The sequence below is a fragment of the Trachymyrmex septentrionalis genome, unplaced genomic scaffold (assembly GCF_001594115.1).
Source record: "Trachymyrmex septentrionalis isolate Tsep2-gDNA-1 unplaced genomic scaffold, Tsep1.0 scaffold17, whole genome shotgun sequence".
NCBI classification, from domain to species: domain Eukaryota; kingdom Metazoa; phylum Arthropoda; class Insecta; order Hymenoptera; family Formicidae; genus Trachymyrmex; species Trachymyrmex septentrionalis.
The window spans coordinates 655,290-674,370 of NW_017304864.1; the positions used below are offsets into that span (position 1 = coordinate 655,290).

Here is a 19,081-nt window from a genome sequence, read left to right on the forward strand (position 1 = left end):
AGAAGATCTAGCTTTGACCGTCGTAGTCTTGAATATGCTTTACTTAAGTGGTCTATTTTTATAATCATTACTGTTATATTAATAATAATAATTATACAATTTTTGTATGGAACTATGTAATATTTATGTAATTCTATATAAAAAAAGAACATATGGTTGGCTATAAAACTGTAATTGTTTCCGAGGACAATCATGTGTTCTGTTTACATAAAACCATAAATATTATTATGCTAATATTATAGAGTAATAACTATAAAAATGAAGTTGCTAATAATTATTATTTTACTATGGCAGTTAATATTGTCACGAGTACTAAAAAACTTTTCTCTTAATGCTTGTGGTATTTTTGTAGCGCATTTATGGTTACGTACCTACTTCTTGCATTAATTATATGCTACAGAGCAATCACAACACGTAATTTTTATAATCTTCTGGGTTTTCCTGATTTGTCAATTTGTCAAAATTCTAAATTGATGAAATCTCAACAAAATTCATGCACGAAAATCGACACTAAATCAGCTTTATATGGTTTTTTTGTAACGTAATTACTCGCGTAGAATATTTCTAATGTTGTATTTCTATGTTATATTTCAATTTTCATTATTTTCTTTGATAATTCACACTTAAATAAAGATTGATATAACATTCCGTACATTCTTTAGATAAAAATAAATGTAATAAATCTTTTTTAATTTTTGTGAAACAATTTACATAAATGTACTCTCTAAATCTTTTTAGACTGAATTGTCACTCCGAAGGATGAAATTTTATTCTTATAGATTGAAAATTGAGCCACTCTTTTGATTGGCTCAATTTTCAATTTATAAAATGAGATTTCACTTCATAAACTTTAGAGAGTAATAAAGTGTATAAATAGCATTTACATATATATTCAGCGAATTTATAAGATACTACCCTGAACCCACCCCAAGCAACGAAGGGTTAAAGTCGAGTCTCTCGACGAAGCTGCAAATTGCGTCCGAAATCCGAGTGCTTCGCGTATCTCACGTATTTACTCGTGCCGTTGATTTATTGGAGTACAACGGCACGATTCAACGAGATTTCTCATTGTTACATGTATCGACGAGCAACATTCGGAATTCGTGACGAATATCGAATAGCTCTGCTGTGGCCTCCGCCTTACATCCGCGCATAAAATTCACGTGCGTGCCTACGTTCTCGTATACATAGATCGTGTTTTAATTCTGACTTTGTTCTCCCCCCCCTCCCTTTCTCTCTTCTTTTCGGTCACTCGTCCTCCAAAAGAACAAGAAGAAGATACGGTCATGAAGAAACAAGACGTCGCCGTCGCGGTCGTAAAAATAAATTTCTTTCCTCCTCCTCCTCCTCCTCTTACCCCTCCTACACAATGTTCTCTCCGCTCGTTCTCTCTCTCTCTCTCTCTCTCTCTCTCTCTCTCTCTCTCTCTCTCTCTCTCTCTCTCGTCATAATGCACGCGTCTTTGATTGTACAAGTGGCGTATGTACGCGCGGGGTATTCGCGGGAGACAGAGAAAGCAAGAGAGAAAACGGGATCGTGTCTGAAAATATGATCGCGTCGTATATCCTCGCGCGAAAATAAAGTCAAAGGTTCGTCAGCCGTAATAAAACGAAGAGGGGAAAAAAAGAAAAGAGGAGAGGGAGGAAGGAGCGGAGAGACGGAACGATTGAAGAAAGGAGGCGCGGGCGGCTGTAGGCGATAAAACAACGAGGAGCGGCTTGTCCGGTTGAGCGCGAAAATCTGCGGGGTATCGTCAGGAATTCTTCTGCTCCGATAGTATTCCACGATCGCGCGGCGTTACGCAATTTCGTCGCTTTGTCCTCGCTGAATTTCGCGGCCTCATGGATAAAGAGAAGCGCTGCACTTGCTTCATCCAGCGATCGATCGCGTCTCGCACGACGTGCCTCGATTCTAAAACGAGCGAGCGAGAGAGAGAGAGAGAGAGAGAGAGAGAGAGAGAGAGAGAGAGAGAGAGAGAGAGAGGAAGAATAAATGAAGTGCGATATTATATAAAGGAATGTTTGTTTAGCCGTAATTGATCACAATGTTGCGTTAGAGGAACAAAGGTTTTAGCTTTTATAAATTTCTCGTTTGGAAAGTATGCGAGTACCTCAGGCATGGCACAGCGGAGAATTTTGAAACGCGAGACGTACCTCAGGCTCGGCGCAGCGTGCCTAAGGTACGTCTCGCGTTTCAAAATTCTCTCCGGCGTAGTTCGTGCCGGACGCGTGCAATGAATTCACGGAATCGCCACGAATGTTTGTCGCAATTTGCAGTGTTCGGCCTCGCGCTGTGCTCGCAATTCGACACCGCCAGCCGTGCGGCGCCGATTCTGGTGGAGCGATGTACCCGCGCCCTCGAGGAGCTGGCGTTCGCCGACACGACGTTGGACCTCTACAAAGTTTACCACAGCAGCCCACCTAATGAGCAGATCCCCGAACTGCGACAGAAGCTGAACGAAGGTAAGACGGGCGCGCCGTGGCCGGCCGGCAGGTCGGATCGCGCGATTACGCGCGCTATAAATAGCCGGCAGTCGTGCCACGATGTTCGGCTCGCGGGTTGCAAAAATGTCGAGGCGCGCCACCAGATGCATGCTGCATTGTGGAGGACCCTCCCCCCTCCCCTCCATTCTGAGGGAGGGCGCCAGAAAAGCATGCTTATATTTTGCGCGACAGATCGAGATTTCAGGGACAACGAATGAGCGAGCTGCTTTCGCGCTTTGAGAGACAAAGATCCGGCTGCATTTAGCGATAAGCCCTAACATTTATACATATATAGCCTCGAAATTTCTTTTAATTTTGTTTCTCGCGACGTTGCACGGCGTATGAATCAGTTGTTTTCGGAATAATGTTAAGAAAACTTCTACATTTCATGAGAAAGACAGAGACTGCTGCTGTCTGTACTATATTGTGTATTATATTGTGCAGATTTAACTGCTGCAACATGTCAGTTGTCTGCCTAACATCGGGAAATTGCGTTCAACGAACTGAGAGTTTATCTACTAAAATATATATATTTGCTTACGATTATCATTTTAATTCATTTAAATATATTTCTTTCACGATCTTTCTAAAAAGATCAAACTGTAAAATTTAATAGGAGGAACAAAATTGGAATGCATAAATAGATAGTAATTTAAGTAGATTGCAGATAATATTTGAGATGAAGCTTCTAACTAGAGATGTTCTTTTCGAAATTTTTTGTGCACAGTAATTGATTATTAATGTATTATTGACTAATAGTTGGCAAATAGAATATATACTTAATATAATCAAATTTTTTTTTTGTTATTTTCGTTTTACAATCCTTAAAAAATCATTTTTTTATTGTAATGACTTTGTTCAAATTTTTGAAACTTATCTTTTTTTTTAGTTATGTTGATTTGATATTTTTTTATGAAGTTGAGTTTAGTTTACGTTTGATAATAATTAATAGAGTAATATTTATTTAACTCATTCATGGTAATAATTAAAAAGATTACATTTTTTTGAATTGTATTAGTTGAAATAAACGCGATATAATCGTATGAATGTAATTATTTATATTGATATAATTATATTATGTCTTTTAAGCAGTTACTGATATGATTAGTATTTATTTTTTATGATGAGCTGAACATAGAACAACATAACATAATTTTTTCAGATGTCTGTAACGCGGATTTAAGCCCGTATACTCCCCAATGTATCGCCAGTGTCTTGAAAAAGTTTTTACGTGAATTGCCAGACCCAGTAATCCCGGTGCAATGGTATGACAGATTTCTGGATGCGTCGAGTAAGTATATATTTCTTAATCAAATACTTTTTTTTAAACCGGTTATCAAATGTTTTATCAATGGTTATAATTCGTCGTTCGATTCCGAAAATTGTACCAATTTGTTTTTGTCTCACAGATATGAGAAGCGATGAGCAGTGCGCGACGCGTCTCAATCAATTAGTAGCGGAGCTACCGGAGCATCATCGTAGCACATTGTGCCATTTGATGGCACATTTCTGTCGCATCTGCCAGTTGCAGCACGGAAGGGGCTACACGGAACCACCGACCATCCTCGTACAAGTTCTCTGTCATATATTTCTCAGGCCACCCTGGGAGCGAATCATGTGAGTGCCACGTGGATTCTTTTAGTCATAAGGAAAGAGTTGAGAATAGAGCGTGGTTCACACGATCCCTTTTTTACTGACGACGTACTACTGGCTGTAAAAAAAAACATCGGTATTTTCGAGGACGCTAGTAATAGATTGCTTTTCATCTCGACTAGTGGGCTTTCTAGTTTGCTAGCATTGAGTTATTTAATTTTCTCTCGCAAAAGCACCTTGTAGATTTCAGGATATAATTACATAATGATATAATACTGTCATATTTGCGATAAAAAAATTAACTGGTTTTACGACTATATTACTACTAATAGATAAGATTACTTGTCTGATAGAACACTCGTAATATGTCTTTGATTACGAAGAATTTAGCACTTTGCACTGCGCAATTTTACAGCCAAGTTGTTCACAACACGGAGGCACACATACGCATAATGGAATTGCTACTATTACACGGCGATTGGAGCGAGAGGCTACCGGAGTTTGCCAGTCCCCCGCAATTGCCGCCACGTAAAGTTTCGAGACCACAGTTTCCGATTTTGGATCCGTTCCCGGTTCTTGAAGACGAAGCTGTAGACAAAACGGCACCTGGTGCGGATACTGGCAAGGACCAACAACCGCATAGGTCATCTTCAAATTCGATTCTGATTTTAATCCAAATCTTAATCTAAGTTAGAAGTTTCTAGTTCTAAATCCACATTGAACTTGAACTTTAATCTTTCTATCAATTTAATTTTAATTCTATACTTAGTTTTAGTTCTGTTTTTCTTCTGTAATTAACTTCTAAGATTTATAGTAATTATTTATAATTATGGTACAAATAACTAATTGTAAATATCGTCGAAAAAATTCTAGGCCACGCACGCTACAGGAAGCTGAATGGTATTGGGGTGAAATCACGAGGGACGATGTAAACGAGATGATGATCGACTCGCCGGATGGCACTTTTCTGGTACGCAATGCGTCTTCCAAGGGTGGCGAGTACACTCTAACGCTGCGTAAAGGCGGGACCAACAAACTCATCAAGATCAGTCATCGAAATGGAAAATATGGATTTTCGGATCCCTATAACTTCCACTCGGTCATTGAGCTGGTCGACTACTATAGGAACTGCTCGCTCGCACAGTATAATTCGGTGCTGGATATTAAGTTGCTTTATCCAGTGTCGCGATTTCAACAGGTACCTTCCTAACTTTCTGGTTCACGAAATAATTGTATTTATGTTCATCCTTGAACTTCCCATTTTGTGTTTGTCTGAAAAATAGGATGACGAGATCGCAAATACGACCGACATGGCAAAAGTCAGGCAGAAATATTTCGAGTTAGATAAAGATATAAATGATACAATCCGGCAGTATCAACATTGTTCGGATTTGTACGGCAAAACGGCCTACGAAGTTCAGTTGAAGCGTAATGCATTGGAAGCCTTCACAGAGGCCATCAAGATGTTTGAGGAACAGATAAAGTTGCAAGAAAGGTGCAAGATAGAAGCCCAACCTCATGAGATTTCTACGTGAGTAGTCTACTCTGTTGTTAATGTTCTCTAAAGATACTTACATTTTTAAATTTTTATGAAATTTTAGAAGTGAAATTTTCTATAGTGTTCTATTGTGATTGCATTGATGATAATATTTCCGAAAGCTTATATAGCAAATAATATAAAGTAGGGATTATTAATTATAATCAATTAATCTTGTTATTATATATTTTTTTAATAACAGTTTGACAGACAATTCAGAATTGTTGAAGCGAAGACTGAAGGCCTTAGAAGATAGCAAAGAACAACTGGATGAGAGTCTGAAACAACAGATCGCCTACTATAGAACCCTTGAGAGAGAAATGTACAAGCTGAAGTCAGAGATTGGAGTACTTGTGCGGCAAAAGGATCGCCATTCTCAGTACGTATTCTTTTATTATATTTCGGTTTGCTGTCAAAAATTTCCTTTTATTTTTACATTGAAAATCTAATCCAATTCATTCGAACATTGCAGATGGTTAAAGAAGAATGAGATAAAACAGAACAAAGAGGAGGTGGACTTTGCAGTTCATTCCGATGAGAAAACGTGGCTGTTTTTGAAAGGTTCTCGTTCTGATGCTGATCTTATTCTAAAGGGCCGGCCCGATGGTACCTTCCTTGTTCGTCGATCGAGAACTGGCCAGTACGCACTTTCTATAGTGTAAGTATCATCTATATTTTATACAAGTATGACATGTAATTTAAATCAAGAATAAATGAAAATAGATAATTATAGATAACGCGCGAGATTATAATATAGCTAATAGTAATGGATATCCTAATGGTATGAACCGTTTAAAACGAAAGTTAATCCTCTCAAGGCTTTTCTCGAGAATTTGAATAATCCAGTTTTAAAGATCGTATTTCATTGACCGGAATGATTTCGCGGTTTGTGCCATGTGTTATTCGAGAATCGTGATGTTACAGGTGTAGCGATACGGTACAGCATTGCATAATATACGCCACCGAGCGCGGTTACGGCTTCGCCGAGCCATACAACATTCACGAGACCTTGAAACACCTAGTGCTGCACTATGCTCAGAATTCTTTGGAGGAACATAACGAGTGCCTGACCACCACTCTGGCCTATCCCGCGTTTGCGCCGCCTGCAGCGCTAGCGCAACTACAGGCCCAGCAAAAGCAGTTGCAGATCCATATTCAGAATCAATCATCGTTCGCGCGACCGCCGCATGAGAATCAGCTCGTCATGCCGCATACATAATATTGGCCTGTCGAGCGTCGCGATCCGGATCCGCTCGAGTCTGAGTACGTTCACGCACGCGCGCACACCCACACGTGAGTTCTGCTGCTACAAGCATCATTCGCCGACGTGATCGACAGATCGACTATATCACGTGAGCCTTCCTTGACGAATTCGAACACACGTTTCGTTGTGAGATAAAACGCTCCTTCGTTCGGAACGTTTCCTAAAATCGCGTACAATAATTATATGTATGTTTCACAGTGAGAGGAAATAATCTCACGCGAAATATCGTGAAAGCACGCAATGTAATATCGGTTGCTTAATCATCATCGAATGATAGGTAGGTCTCCGTAAGATCTCCGAAAATACGGAGCACTTTGACGAAGTGTATAATAGCCGTAACGATAATAATCCTAAGAGATACTAGCGATAGAATTAGATATATACGCGTTATCGCGATACGATAATGATCGCTTCGAAGCAGAAGTTCCCAAACGGCGCGTCGCGCATCCTGATAAAACGCGATTTATATCCAGAAGAATATAGAAGCAAGATTCAAATGCAGTAAAATCTTGAAAAATAATTTTTAAAAAATTAAACTAATTTTTTATATTATCGATTGTTATAACTATTAAAATAAATGTTTAACTATTTTTTGATCGGTGTAAGGTGATAATATTTTGAAAACATAAAGTTCTTAAATTTTCTTCTGAATTATTTTAACTTTTTTGTTTTCGTAAATATAACAAGAATGAATAAGCGTGGGAAATTATTTGAAAATTGACTTATATTTTCTACATATATGACTAATAATGGTTGGACATTTTGTATCCACGCTTTCGTCAATATTGTTACGAGGATGAGATAGAAAGAAAATATCAGATTCGAAGAATTGTTAGATTCAGAATGTTTGGGAACCTCTTGACTACAGGACCAACAATACCAACGACGGATGTCACCAGCTCTCCCTCAGGGTTTACACGACGCGGAGAGTCAAAGATCTGCGTCGACATTACGGCAGGATGGTGACGGTACGTTTCTGCCGCTACCGAAATTTTGTTTTGCAAAACAGAAAGCGTTTTTTATCTTGACGTTTGTAATTGCGCAGAATTGATCCGCTCGGAAACATTGGCATTATAAAAACATGCTGTCGGATCAGCGACCGGGATAGCGAGGTCCGCTTCGTTCGCATAGATTCCATTGTTCAGGTAATCAGGGTAGTCTCTTATAATCGTCTAACGTTTAATCCTTAATAGCCTGAATTCCCGGATTCTGATTAGCTCGTATCGAGCGGTCATTTGAAACTAACTTTGAGTTAGTAATCCATTATTAGCTACATTGAATGTACCTATGTAATTTAAATCGTGCTATTTTTAGAAAAGACAGTTAAAATACTATAAAAATAATTTATGAAAATATCTTTTGAATTGCTATGATGATTGTAGCTGAATCATAGTCATTGATTGAATGTTTATGCTACAAGCAAAACTTATTACGTTAATATATCTTTCGAAGTGCCCACAAATGACACTCGACATAATTTTTCATGTAATAAGTTAATCTGGATCACGTGCTATTACTCATTATTTAATGTTTTTTTTGTAATGTAACGTATTTTGTTTCTTGCTATAAAACTTGTATTTGGAAACTAAATTAATATCAATTAATAGGAATTGATATTAATGTTAGTTATACGAATCAAGCTTTGTATAATTTTATCGCGATCATATTGTATTGTAATACTATCATTTTAGGCTTTTAAGGGTTAAACGTGGTCGTTCAGAAGAAAGGTGATCGCTTCCTCGTTGCTCGAAATTTCTGATCGCTTGCAAAACGCCGTTCGCGACTTCAATGAAGGACGCGTGCTGCGATTTGCAAAATAAAGCGTCTTTATTTTTTTTTTTTTTTTTGCGATATTGCTGAATTATAATAGTGATATTAGAATGTAGTCGAACGAAATTCACGTAAAACCGCAAGGCGTCTTTATACCATTTTATAGTAACCGAAAAACTGGCCGCGAAAATCCAGTGAATCCACTTTTTCCGAGAAATTTAAACTGTTTCTTGGAACATTATCAAATATCATATTAACTTGTAACATGTCTGACTGTATTTCAAGTTTTCCTCAAGTCATTAAAGAGTGGACCCGCTCGCTTCTCGTGGCTAAATCTTCGAGTTTAATCGCGAAGATGGACCGGATATCTCCGTCGTCCTTTCTTGATCGCGTTCCGCAGTGGATCGTGATAAAATTTCTTCGGTGAGAGAGAGAGCTTTTTTTTATACACATTACATTTCAGACGTTATGCCAAGCAGATTTGTGAGAAAAGATACATATATATATACACATATATTGTATATTTATATATATCTATATATTATCTGTGATTTTTTTGGATTGTGTGTAAGCAAAGGGAGAAAAGTTATCGCGTTTGTCATTTCCGATCGCTTTTGTCCCTAATTTCTCATCCTTGTCTTTCGTTTCTTCTTTTTCTATACTTCTTCCGTGAGCTTTCTTTTCCGCCAAAACTTCAATATACCAACGCGTCGAGTCGATCTTTCTCGCTATCGGTCTTAGTTCTGAACAGTCTTATAAATAGTAGCGATGAGAGGAAAGATCAGGATGCAACAGGAATTGAAAATGTTGAATGAAAAAACAAGAAGTAAAATTGTCATCGATATAAAAAACAAGTACGAAAGAAAAATCACAATCGAACGCTAGTCATTAATCTGAAACAATATTTTTGTAATACTAATCAGACAGAGGACGTGTCTATTTATATTCTTTGTCGTTTTTTTATATGTTAATAGAATATTTATCTATTGTTGTTATTCTCTTATATTTTTTTCTTCTTTCGCAATTGTTTCTTTGTTGCGTCCTGACCTGAACCACTGAAATGAAATTAGAAAACGCACGGAGGCGTGCCTGAGAAATCTCACATTTACAGAGCGGTCGGTAAATGGCGAGAGTGTATCGGGAACGCTTCACGTTCAATGAAACTGGTGGTTCCTCAAGTTTCTCTCACGCCATCGTAAATGAAACACACAAATCGATAGATTCGATCTGAACAAGTAAATCGGATAAGTATGGAAATCAATAAGGATCAAGCTAATATGATTCATCTTTCAATCTATTCACTATATCTATAAGTAGGAATCGTTTAGATTAAAAGTGGCATAGTCGGGTTTGGAAAAATCTTGTCAAAATATTTTATTGAACATGTGCGAATAAAAGATCAATTTTTATCATGCGTTTAATATTACATGCGGTTGTTCGGTTATTCATTATTCACGTCGAAAAATCGGACAACCATATTCGGCGCTAGGTGCATTGTTAAAAAAGAATATGAATGCAAAGTATTCTGTGTGTCGAAATGCGATTTGCACCAATTTTAGATTATGTGAGGTGTATATGTAATGCCCGTGTCACACTACGCATTAGAGACTGAGGATTGCGAATTGAGGATTAGAATTCAGCCAATTAGAATGGAACGGATTAAAAGTAAAACTACCTGATTGGTCGAATTCTAATTCGTAATTCGCAATCCTCAATCTCCAATGTGTAGTGTAACACGGGCATCAGAGTATATGAACGTGATGTTTCTCATCTCTACGCTTTTATTTCTTCCGCGGCTATGTAATCTCCTATCGCGCGATAGGAGGCAAACGAGCGAGGAAGATCGGCGAGATCGGCTCTTTTCATTCTGAAGAAAAGCACAGAGCGGCGAGAGAAAAACGTCGCGCGTGAGAGAAACGTAGTCGGTGAACAAAAGGCTCTCGTTTGCTCATTTCGAACTTTTCGGATTACGTAGATTTAGGTAGTTTAAGATTTTTTATACAGACGAAGGAAGAGGTGATGGAGAGGAGCGAGAGAGGCATGTGGCCTGGCTCGCTACCACGTGATTGTCCAATTTGTACGTCCGTCGTCGTTCGCTTCGTTCTCCTCCGGTCTCTTGGATGTCCTCGCGTTTCTCGTCTTCGTGCCATTCTCCTTTTCGAAGCCTTGTTCGCTTTTTATTATTTTATATTACGTTTCGTATTTTAAGCTCTCCGAAAAGCAGAATGACGACGACGTTTACCTGGTGTATTTCGAGGAACGGATTCACGATCATATTAAATTTTTTAGGGTTTGAATGTTCGTCAATTGCCGACAATTAATTTTTGCCGTGAAGCAAATGCTATGCTTCACCCATCGAGCCTTTCGCACGATAGACAGCAGTCAGACAAAATTTATCGAGTTCTATTAGAACGAGTTAAGGCAATTCTTCGTGATTTTTCTCGTGGGAATTAATCTTCCGGCGTAAGAGACAGTACGGAGGAAACGAATCGATGACGTCGGACAGCTCTTTTATAGTGTTAAAGACAGTTATACAAATATTATGACCGATGAGTACGACTCGCGATAGAATCTCTTGGTGAGGCAATCAATATTATATTTGTTAGATTAATAATAAATTATAATTAACGATACTACTATTGTTAAATAACAACAAGATGTAATATATATTGTGCATAGTTTTACATTTTTTTATGAAAAATGAAAGACAAAAATTCTTCGATTTTCTAAATTTTACGCAGATCAAAACTACGTAAAATTTGGTATTTTATATCCGTACGCGAATGTAATGTCTTTACGGAAATAAGTGTTTTACAAATCAGAAAGTCTTATATAATTATCAAATAAAATAATGATTAGAAAAAAATATAATTAGAATTAGAATATGAAGAATGTTTATAATGATGGTAAGATAATTTTTTATCTTTTTGTTGCTTTAAGAGCTTTAATTTGAATTTGAATATCTCTATTTAACGTGTGTTTTGTTACTCTTTTTTTAATTTATAATAATATTTAGCGAGTTTTAAGCAAATTCCGCTATGCGGGAAAAAATGCAAATTGATGAAAAAGAAAATGTATCATTCAATTTATCTCGAAATCTATCACGAGTCGCACTCATTGCTTTCCCAGTGGGAAAGAATTATATTTATACAGGTGCGCGCGCGCGCTCAGCATACATACATACATACATACAAACATACATGCATACATACATCATACACGACACATTCACGGAATAGATTCACATGTGAGATAAATGAACGAAGCTATATAAATAAATATATATATATATATATACATATATATATAAATATTATATAGATGCGATACGTTGTGCGTCGAGAAATATATATGGTGCAGATATGAGAGAAGAGAGAAAAGAGAGGAAAACGAAAAAAATATATATATATTCGAGTATACATCTATATATATTTTTACTTACTTTCAAAGCAAACCTTTAATTGATTATTTATAATATATACATGCGTACATATATATACATACATATATATTATGTATACACATACATACATTATATAAACATGATGGAACGTCGTCGTGTTGTATTAATCGCGTGTCTCTGCGAGTCTCGTCGATCTCGGCGAGTCATTTCGACGAGGCTCTCGGACGAGCGCGTCGAACAGGCACACACCCGTGCGATTCCGCGATCTTGATGAATCCCACGGGATTCGAAATGTCGATCGAATGTGTCGAGTCGAGTCAAGCCGAGTCGCTGAGAGTAAGTATAAGATCGAAGAATCGACACGACTCTTAATATGACTGTCTCGAGACTGTGCAAATTGGTTTTTTAATATTTTTAATAGATGTCGATTGTGCACGTAATAATTTTTATTCTAAATTACGTACGAGCTTGATGTATTTTTTTTAAATTTGCGCGAATTACGTGTTTTGTCTTATAGATATAGATTTATATAGATCTTATAGATTTAGGGTAAAGAAATACGTAATATTTTTTCATCAAATTTCGTGAAGTATTCATGGTTCTTTCTGGCATGTATGCCGAAATTTATTTTATCTAAAACTTATTATAATGTATACTATTTTTCTTCTCACCGAGATTGAGAGTCTTCCTTCTTAGCTCGCCTAACAAAAATTTCGCGGAATATGTTTTTTTGTGAAACTCTTGTTTCTTCATTACATTTCTTTTTCACACGATATTGCTTTATCATTTATGTATGACTATGACTTTTACTTGCGCGAAGAAATCTTGCCCTTGCCATTCATTTCTTGCACAATATCAATTTACAACGAAGTTTTTTGACATCTATCACTGCTTTATGTATCTATTATCTACTTTAATCTATCATTGCTAATTCATTAACGCTACATAAATTAATTATAAAGTCTGTGTTAGAATAGTTTCGATAAAAAAATCTGAAGAAAAATCTGAAAAAAAAAAGAAATAAACATTAAGTTTTTGAGATAAAAATTTTGCAAACAAATTTTTCAGATAATTTTTCTATGTTTTGTTATTTAAATAGGGAATTTGTGTTACTGAAACTTAATATTAAAAGTTTTTTCTAAGATAAATAAATATTTATCGCCTATTTCAGTATCTGATTTGAATCATGAATAATTATAATAATAATTCAGATTTTTTAATCGATACTATATATTAAAATAATTAAATACATTTCTTCGAACGACATGTTTTGAATGAACTTTTGGCGATTTTCGAGATGATTTTGAAAATGAAAATGACGCCGAAGCATCTTGAAAGAATCTTGCCGTTATTTTGCATCAAGAGTCGCGTGTGCGTGCCTATCTATGATCGTGAAAGGCGATTGGCGGCTCATAATCATAAGCGCTAAGTTGCTATTGAAACCGATAAAATTTCGATAAGTTTTATCTTCTTGCCCTCATGGCCTCATCTTTTTCGTAATAGTAGTTATAAAAAAAGAAGAAAATTTAATTGAGAAATTTATTTTAGTTAATCCACTTTAAAATTCATTCTCTAATGTTATATTTTGTATATAAATAAGAAATGATTTGCTATTCGGAATTCATACTAAATCATTATACTGAAATGTCGAAATCTGAATTCATCGAAATTGTAGAAATTTTAATCGCAATTTGCACGAATGAACTTCTGTGAAGAAAACGGATAAATTGAGGAAGAAGCACTCGCGTCTTTCCTCACACACGAAATATGTATTTCGATCGTGGAACAGGAGTGGAGTTCAAATATTTTCTTTTCATTATTTTTTTTTTTTTCTTGTGAAGCTAGACGCGGAGGCGGCGTCTTTCTGATATCCGAGCCGATTGCTCTTTTGTACAAAGAACGAAAAAAAGAAAAGAAGACGAGAGTGAGAGTGGTACTTCAGTGAATGTTCTCGGCAGGACCGGTCCATGAAGAATGCTACGTCGAGGTAGTAATCGAGCCACGTGTTACCCCGTGATGACGTGATGCAATAATAGTTAAGTGCAGGAGGAAATCGTCTTGGCGAATAAAAATTTCAAACTGATGAAACTTTTAACGACAATTAATTATATTTCGGAGGACCGCGGAGGTGTCCTCTCTTTGATAACGAACGCTAGAACAAGCGTTTTTTTACCTGATCATAACTTAACTATTATTGCACGTATGTGCAACGTCGACTGTGCGATTCGTCGAGTCAACTTTGTGTAATATCGAATCGTTCTGCGTCGCGTTAATTTGAGGAAATTAATCGGCATTGCGTTCGATTTGAGGGAACTATCGACCATTATCGTCGAAGCGACGATATTAATACGTGCGTGAGCCTGGCCTTTTGATACGTGCTCGGATATGTGCTCGAGTAAATGAAAGGACGCGATCGTGATTTAACGAAGGAAGGGCTGGCCCTAAAAAAAACGAGCGTGTGAGACCACGTGATGGATCGTTTCGTCAACTAACGCGCTTTCGTGTGTTGCATTGTGATCTCCGAGAAGTAACAGCGGTAGCGATAAAACGAGAGAGTTATAGAAAAGAAAAAAAAAATGAATAGAGAGTGAATGGAAATATTTGCCTTAGCTTTTGTACAAGCAAACGAATATGAGGGATTGCCGATGAGGAGAAGAAAGGAGGCTGCCAGGATAGGCGCGAAACTTCACGATAAGCTGACATAATTGATTCTGACGATAAACAGTGATAAGAGTTGATGAATCTAAATAAGCTGTTGTAGTGCGTGTGAGTGGGAGGGAGTGAGAGATAGCCTTGCAGCAAGAGAGACAGAAAAAGAAATACGATGATAATCAAATTGTGCATGAATCGTGCGTATTTGCATGTAAAGGCACGATTATAATAAAATTCTCTCGCGTTCGCCGTGTGTCGAGACGAGAGCATTTCTTCAGAGAAGATTGATATAAAGATAAAAATTAAAAAAAAAAAAAAAAAAGAAAAATACACAGAGCAACGTAGAAATTGAGTTAACCGATGCGAAGTTACTATAAATCGATGTAATCATTGTAGATCTAACACGATTGTAACCGCAAAATGAGTGCTAATCGAACGATTTGATATAATTAATTAATCATACGCCCTCATTATACAATTAGCGATTCATAATTAACATAATGTAATTAATTGATTATATAAAATCGCTCTCATCGATATTTACCGTCTCCTCATAATCATCCGATCGGATGATCTCGCGAGACCGATCAATCGGTAAACGTACGAATGGGAAACAGGCGTTTGCTGCAAGGCGATGATAATCGATCATTAATCAATGATGCGAATGCCGGTGCGAAGGAGGATCATACCGGGTGCGAAAGTTGTATAAGGGAGACGTGGGCGTAAAAGCAAAAGTTGTCGACATAATATTACATTATTAACGAATGTATGCTGTCCCACTGTGATAAAAACTTTTGTTTTTGCATGTAAAAATATATACTATTATTATATATATATATATATATATATTGCCATAAGCGCGCGCGCGCGCGCGCATACAAGCGAGAGAGCGAGAGAAAGAGATAGAGAGTGTATCACGTTAATAGTACGCGTATACGGATATAAATGTACAATGTATGTCGATACAGCATGTACCATCACAATCGATTCAGATATCTATGTATCTATATGCGCGTACGTACACATATACACATATATACGTACATAAATATACATATGGAGACACACACACACACACACACGCACACGCACACGAATGTACAGAGACACAAGTATATTGTGATCGAGCGTGTACACGTAGACAGACGCATGCGATTACGGAGAATGCGAACTTTTATTATTGCGCACGCCATGTATTCATACGCTGATGAAGGACAAATTATTATCGTAATTATCACTAATATAGTATCAAACACCGTTAGGATACCGTTCGCCGATCAGTGCAGCCGAGCATTTCGCTCATTCTCGATCCTCGCGGAATTCGGCACACTCGGACAATCCTTTTGTATCTTTTATCACACACATACACCCATTTATCCATCCATCCATCCATCCTACCCACCCATCCATTCACTCGACATATACATAAACACACAGCCACACAACATACACACATCGATCCGCGAAGAAGTTTTGCGGTTTTAGCTTCATTAGCAATAATTCGAGTGTCGTGATCGCTGTTGATATCTTTCGGAAATTTATAATTTCCGCGTGCTTCTTCGTCGCGGAATACGAACGAGGATTAATCGAGGAGACCGAGCTGACGATTCGTTCTCTCGTCCTAGGAAACGTCCATTCTTGCGATTACCTCGACTGTCAATTTTCACATTTTGTCCAGGATCTCGTAGTTAGAGACGATTCGTCCAGCCTCGTATCAAGATTTACGATTAAGGGAGATAAATAAATTGTGTGTAGCGCTTTCTCGCGAAGCGATCTTTCTCAACGAAAGTGTGACGGGCAGCGCGATTGTTAGCTCCGTCTCTTCGATTTCCACCGCAAGATTAATTTTTATCGAAAATCGTGGATCATTGTATCGTGCCACACGGAATATTCGGAAGAACGTGTAAGTGATGAGAGATCTCTACTCTTTGAATTATGTACACGCTCTTTCTTTACTTATTCCACATCCTTAAGAATCTGAAGAAATTTTAAAGAGATAAAAAAATAATACTTATATATATTATACAGTTATTTTAATTATTCTACAAATTAGGAAAATTAAATCGGAGATTTTGAAAAATAGATGATTTGATAAGAGAGAAAAGCGATGAGGCCGATTTCTAATTTCGAAAATCGGTTGTTCTTATTCTGTGAAATGAGTAAAGAAGAAGTGCGTAATTGAGCGAAATTTGATTTGTGAACTCGAGATTTCGAATGGATTCTCGATCGAAAGAAGCGTGCGAAGCTGATAACTGATGAGATTGCCCTTTGGGCACGTGAAGCTGATGGTGTAATGAACGTTTACTCGCTTCTTTGCGCAACGTCATCTTCATATTGTATCTTTTATTTGCTAGAATTACCATGTAAAATCATTTATATTTGCATATGATTAATATGTTTTACTTATAAGCTCGCAGCGTTCCTTTATTATCCTTTTGAAAGCCATCCTATCATCCGTCAACTTTCCCTAGGAAAATCCTTCTGCGGCATAGAAATGAAACACCTTATGGCGGTAATAATACACAGAAAAAGCCAAATGTTGAGATTATCTTTCAACATAATTATTAACGTAGCGACAGTATTTTTAGAAATGTATAGATTCCTTTTTCTCTCTCCGGATGTGGTAACGGATTACATTTGTGGGTTTTCTCGAGTTGATCTTCGGACTCCGAACGAGTTTCTCTTGGAAGTTAAATATGAATCATTGCTCGAAGGAGAGCGAACATGGGCACGTACTGGGTTATGCGCAGCCGCGTGTAATCAATAAATGCGAATTCTTTCGTTCGGATCGATCTATCGGGCGGTACACACTTGATGAGCGCTACAGCGCTCTCGGCGCTGACTTGCGCTAATGCCAGAGGCAGCCGAGCATAGAGCCGTTTTGAAAGTGAGATTAATCGTGCGAGACCTATCCTTACGTCTGAGTCATAAGGATCTCGCAATTATAACATCATAATTGAATTATAAGGAAGGCGCCCGTCGGGAAGGCGGCGCACTCGGTGTGTGGCCGAAAGCGTCATTCGTTCCGGCTTTGAAGTCGGTTCCGGGAGATGCTCCGCTCCTTTGCCAAATAGAATTCTATTGAAGAAATTCGATAAATGCAACATAAACACATAAGATACTTAATTTAATAAACATTAATAAACATTTTATTTATTTGAGAAACGAATTATCGACTAGATTTTCTCTACCAAAAATTCGATTTGCATCTCGATAATTAAGTGCCAACAAATTTATAAATAATAATAATTTGTAAATAATATATAAATGATAATGTAAAAAATAGATAATTTTAATTCCACTATCAAAAGAAACATCAAAGCTAATTTTCCGTAATTTTTTGGACGCTGAATATGAATTCGATTTCCGAATTGTTCCATCACTTTACAATTTTGAGAAATTGACAGTTAAAGTTACATTAAAAAAGACTATTTTTAGATACTTACAATTAGTTATATTGTAACTATTATGTATGAGACATGTTCGAGAAGTTTTATTACAATCAAAATGAAGTACGTTTTTAGGATTTTCAATTCTCAAAAGAAATTTTTAATTTTAGCTTAGTGAAATATTCATAGTTTATGGGATTTATTGTGGAAAAATTATGAATTAGATCATTGACAATTTATCAAATAGCTTTCAATTATATTCAAACTTAAGGGATTCTTAGGCTGTAAATTCGAATAATATGTAGCATGAGTAACTTTTTGCAATATTTCATTGTCGATTTTAATTACAACATACGCGTCATCCGATCATCAATAAATCGCGGCATCTCGTGGAAATATTAATTGACGTAATTTTGCGCGTGAGCAACAATAGTATTATAATTTCTGATTCACACAAATTATTCGTATAAGTTGCTTCTCGGACGGAAGATGCGACTCACATTCTTAGGATCGTAAAGCGTTCCTATGATGGCTATATTTTTTTTGCATTACGTTACGCAACCGCGGAATTAAATAGAGACAATTCGCGCGCCGATCATTACATACGGCGAAACGGATTTACCATGTAGATTCTAATAGGTGAGGCGACTGTAGACGCCACAAGATGCAGAGGCACCTCTGCAATTTGCCAATTATGACGGAATGGAAGGTGACATTAAAGATGACTTTAATTGAACCTCGAATGTCAGTGTCGAGGGATTTTCCTGATTCAACCCCGGAACGTCGGGCATTCTTGCGCGATTACATATGAGTGATTACGCAACCCGCCCGGAAATACTTGATTGGCGCTTAATTATTAGTATTGTTACCGCCGGTGAAATAACAGTCGTGAAAATGTCGCAAAAAATTCTAACTTGATTTTTCGAGGTGTAAGTTATTCTGCTTGCGTCATAAAGTCGTTACGATGCGATTATTTCGAGCAGAATAACC

The 19,081-nt window shown here is 37.1% G+C and overlaps 1 protein-coding gene across 2 annotated transcripts in view; it reads left to right on the top strand.

Annotated features, from left to right (window-relative positions):
* LOC108746411 (phosphatidylinositol 3-kinase regulatory subunit alpha) overlaps nucleotides 1–7,369 on the top strand; it is a 71,558-nt gene extending 64,189 nt beyond the window's left edge. For both annotated transcript variants that reach the window (XM_018483167.1, XM_018483166.1), the window contains 9 exons: nucleotides 2,277–2,462; nucleotides 3,646–3,774; nucleotides 3,893–4,100; nucleotides 4,492–4,719; nucleotides 4,950–5,274; nucleotides 5,360–5,607; nucleotides 5,816–5,992; nucleotides 6,086–6,271; nucleotides 6,538–7,369. In XM_018483167.1, coding sequence (XP_018338669.1) covers nucleotides 2,277–2,462; nucleotides 3,646–3,774; nucleotides 3,893–4,100; nucleotides 4,492–4,719; nucleotides 4,950–5,274; nucleotides 5,360–5,607; nucleotides 5,816–5,992; nucleotides 6,086–6,271; nucleotides 6,538–6,832 — 1,982 coding nt within the window. In that variant the 3' untranslated portion in view covers nucleotides 6,833–7,369. The remainder of the gene's footprint in view (nucleotides 1–2,276; nucleotides 2,463–3,645; nucleotides 3,775–3,892; nucleotides 4,101–4,491; nucleotides 4,720–4,949; nucleotides 5,275–5,359; nucleotides 5,608–5,815; nucleotides 5,993–6,085; nucleotides 6,272–6,537) is intronic.
* The last annotated feature ends 11,712 nt before the right edge of the window (nucleotides 7,370–19,081 follow it).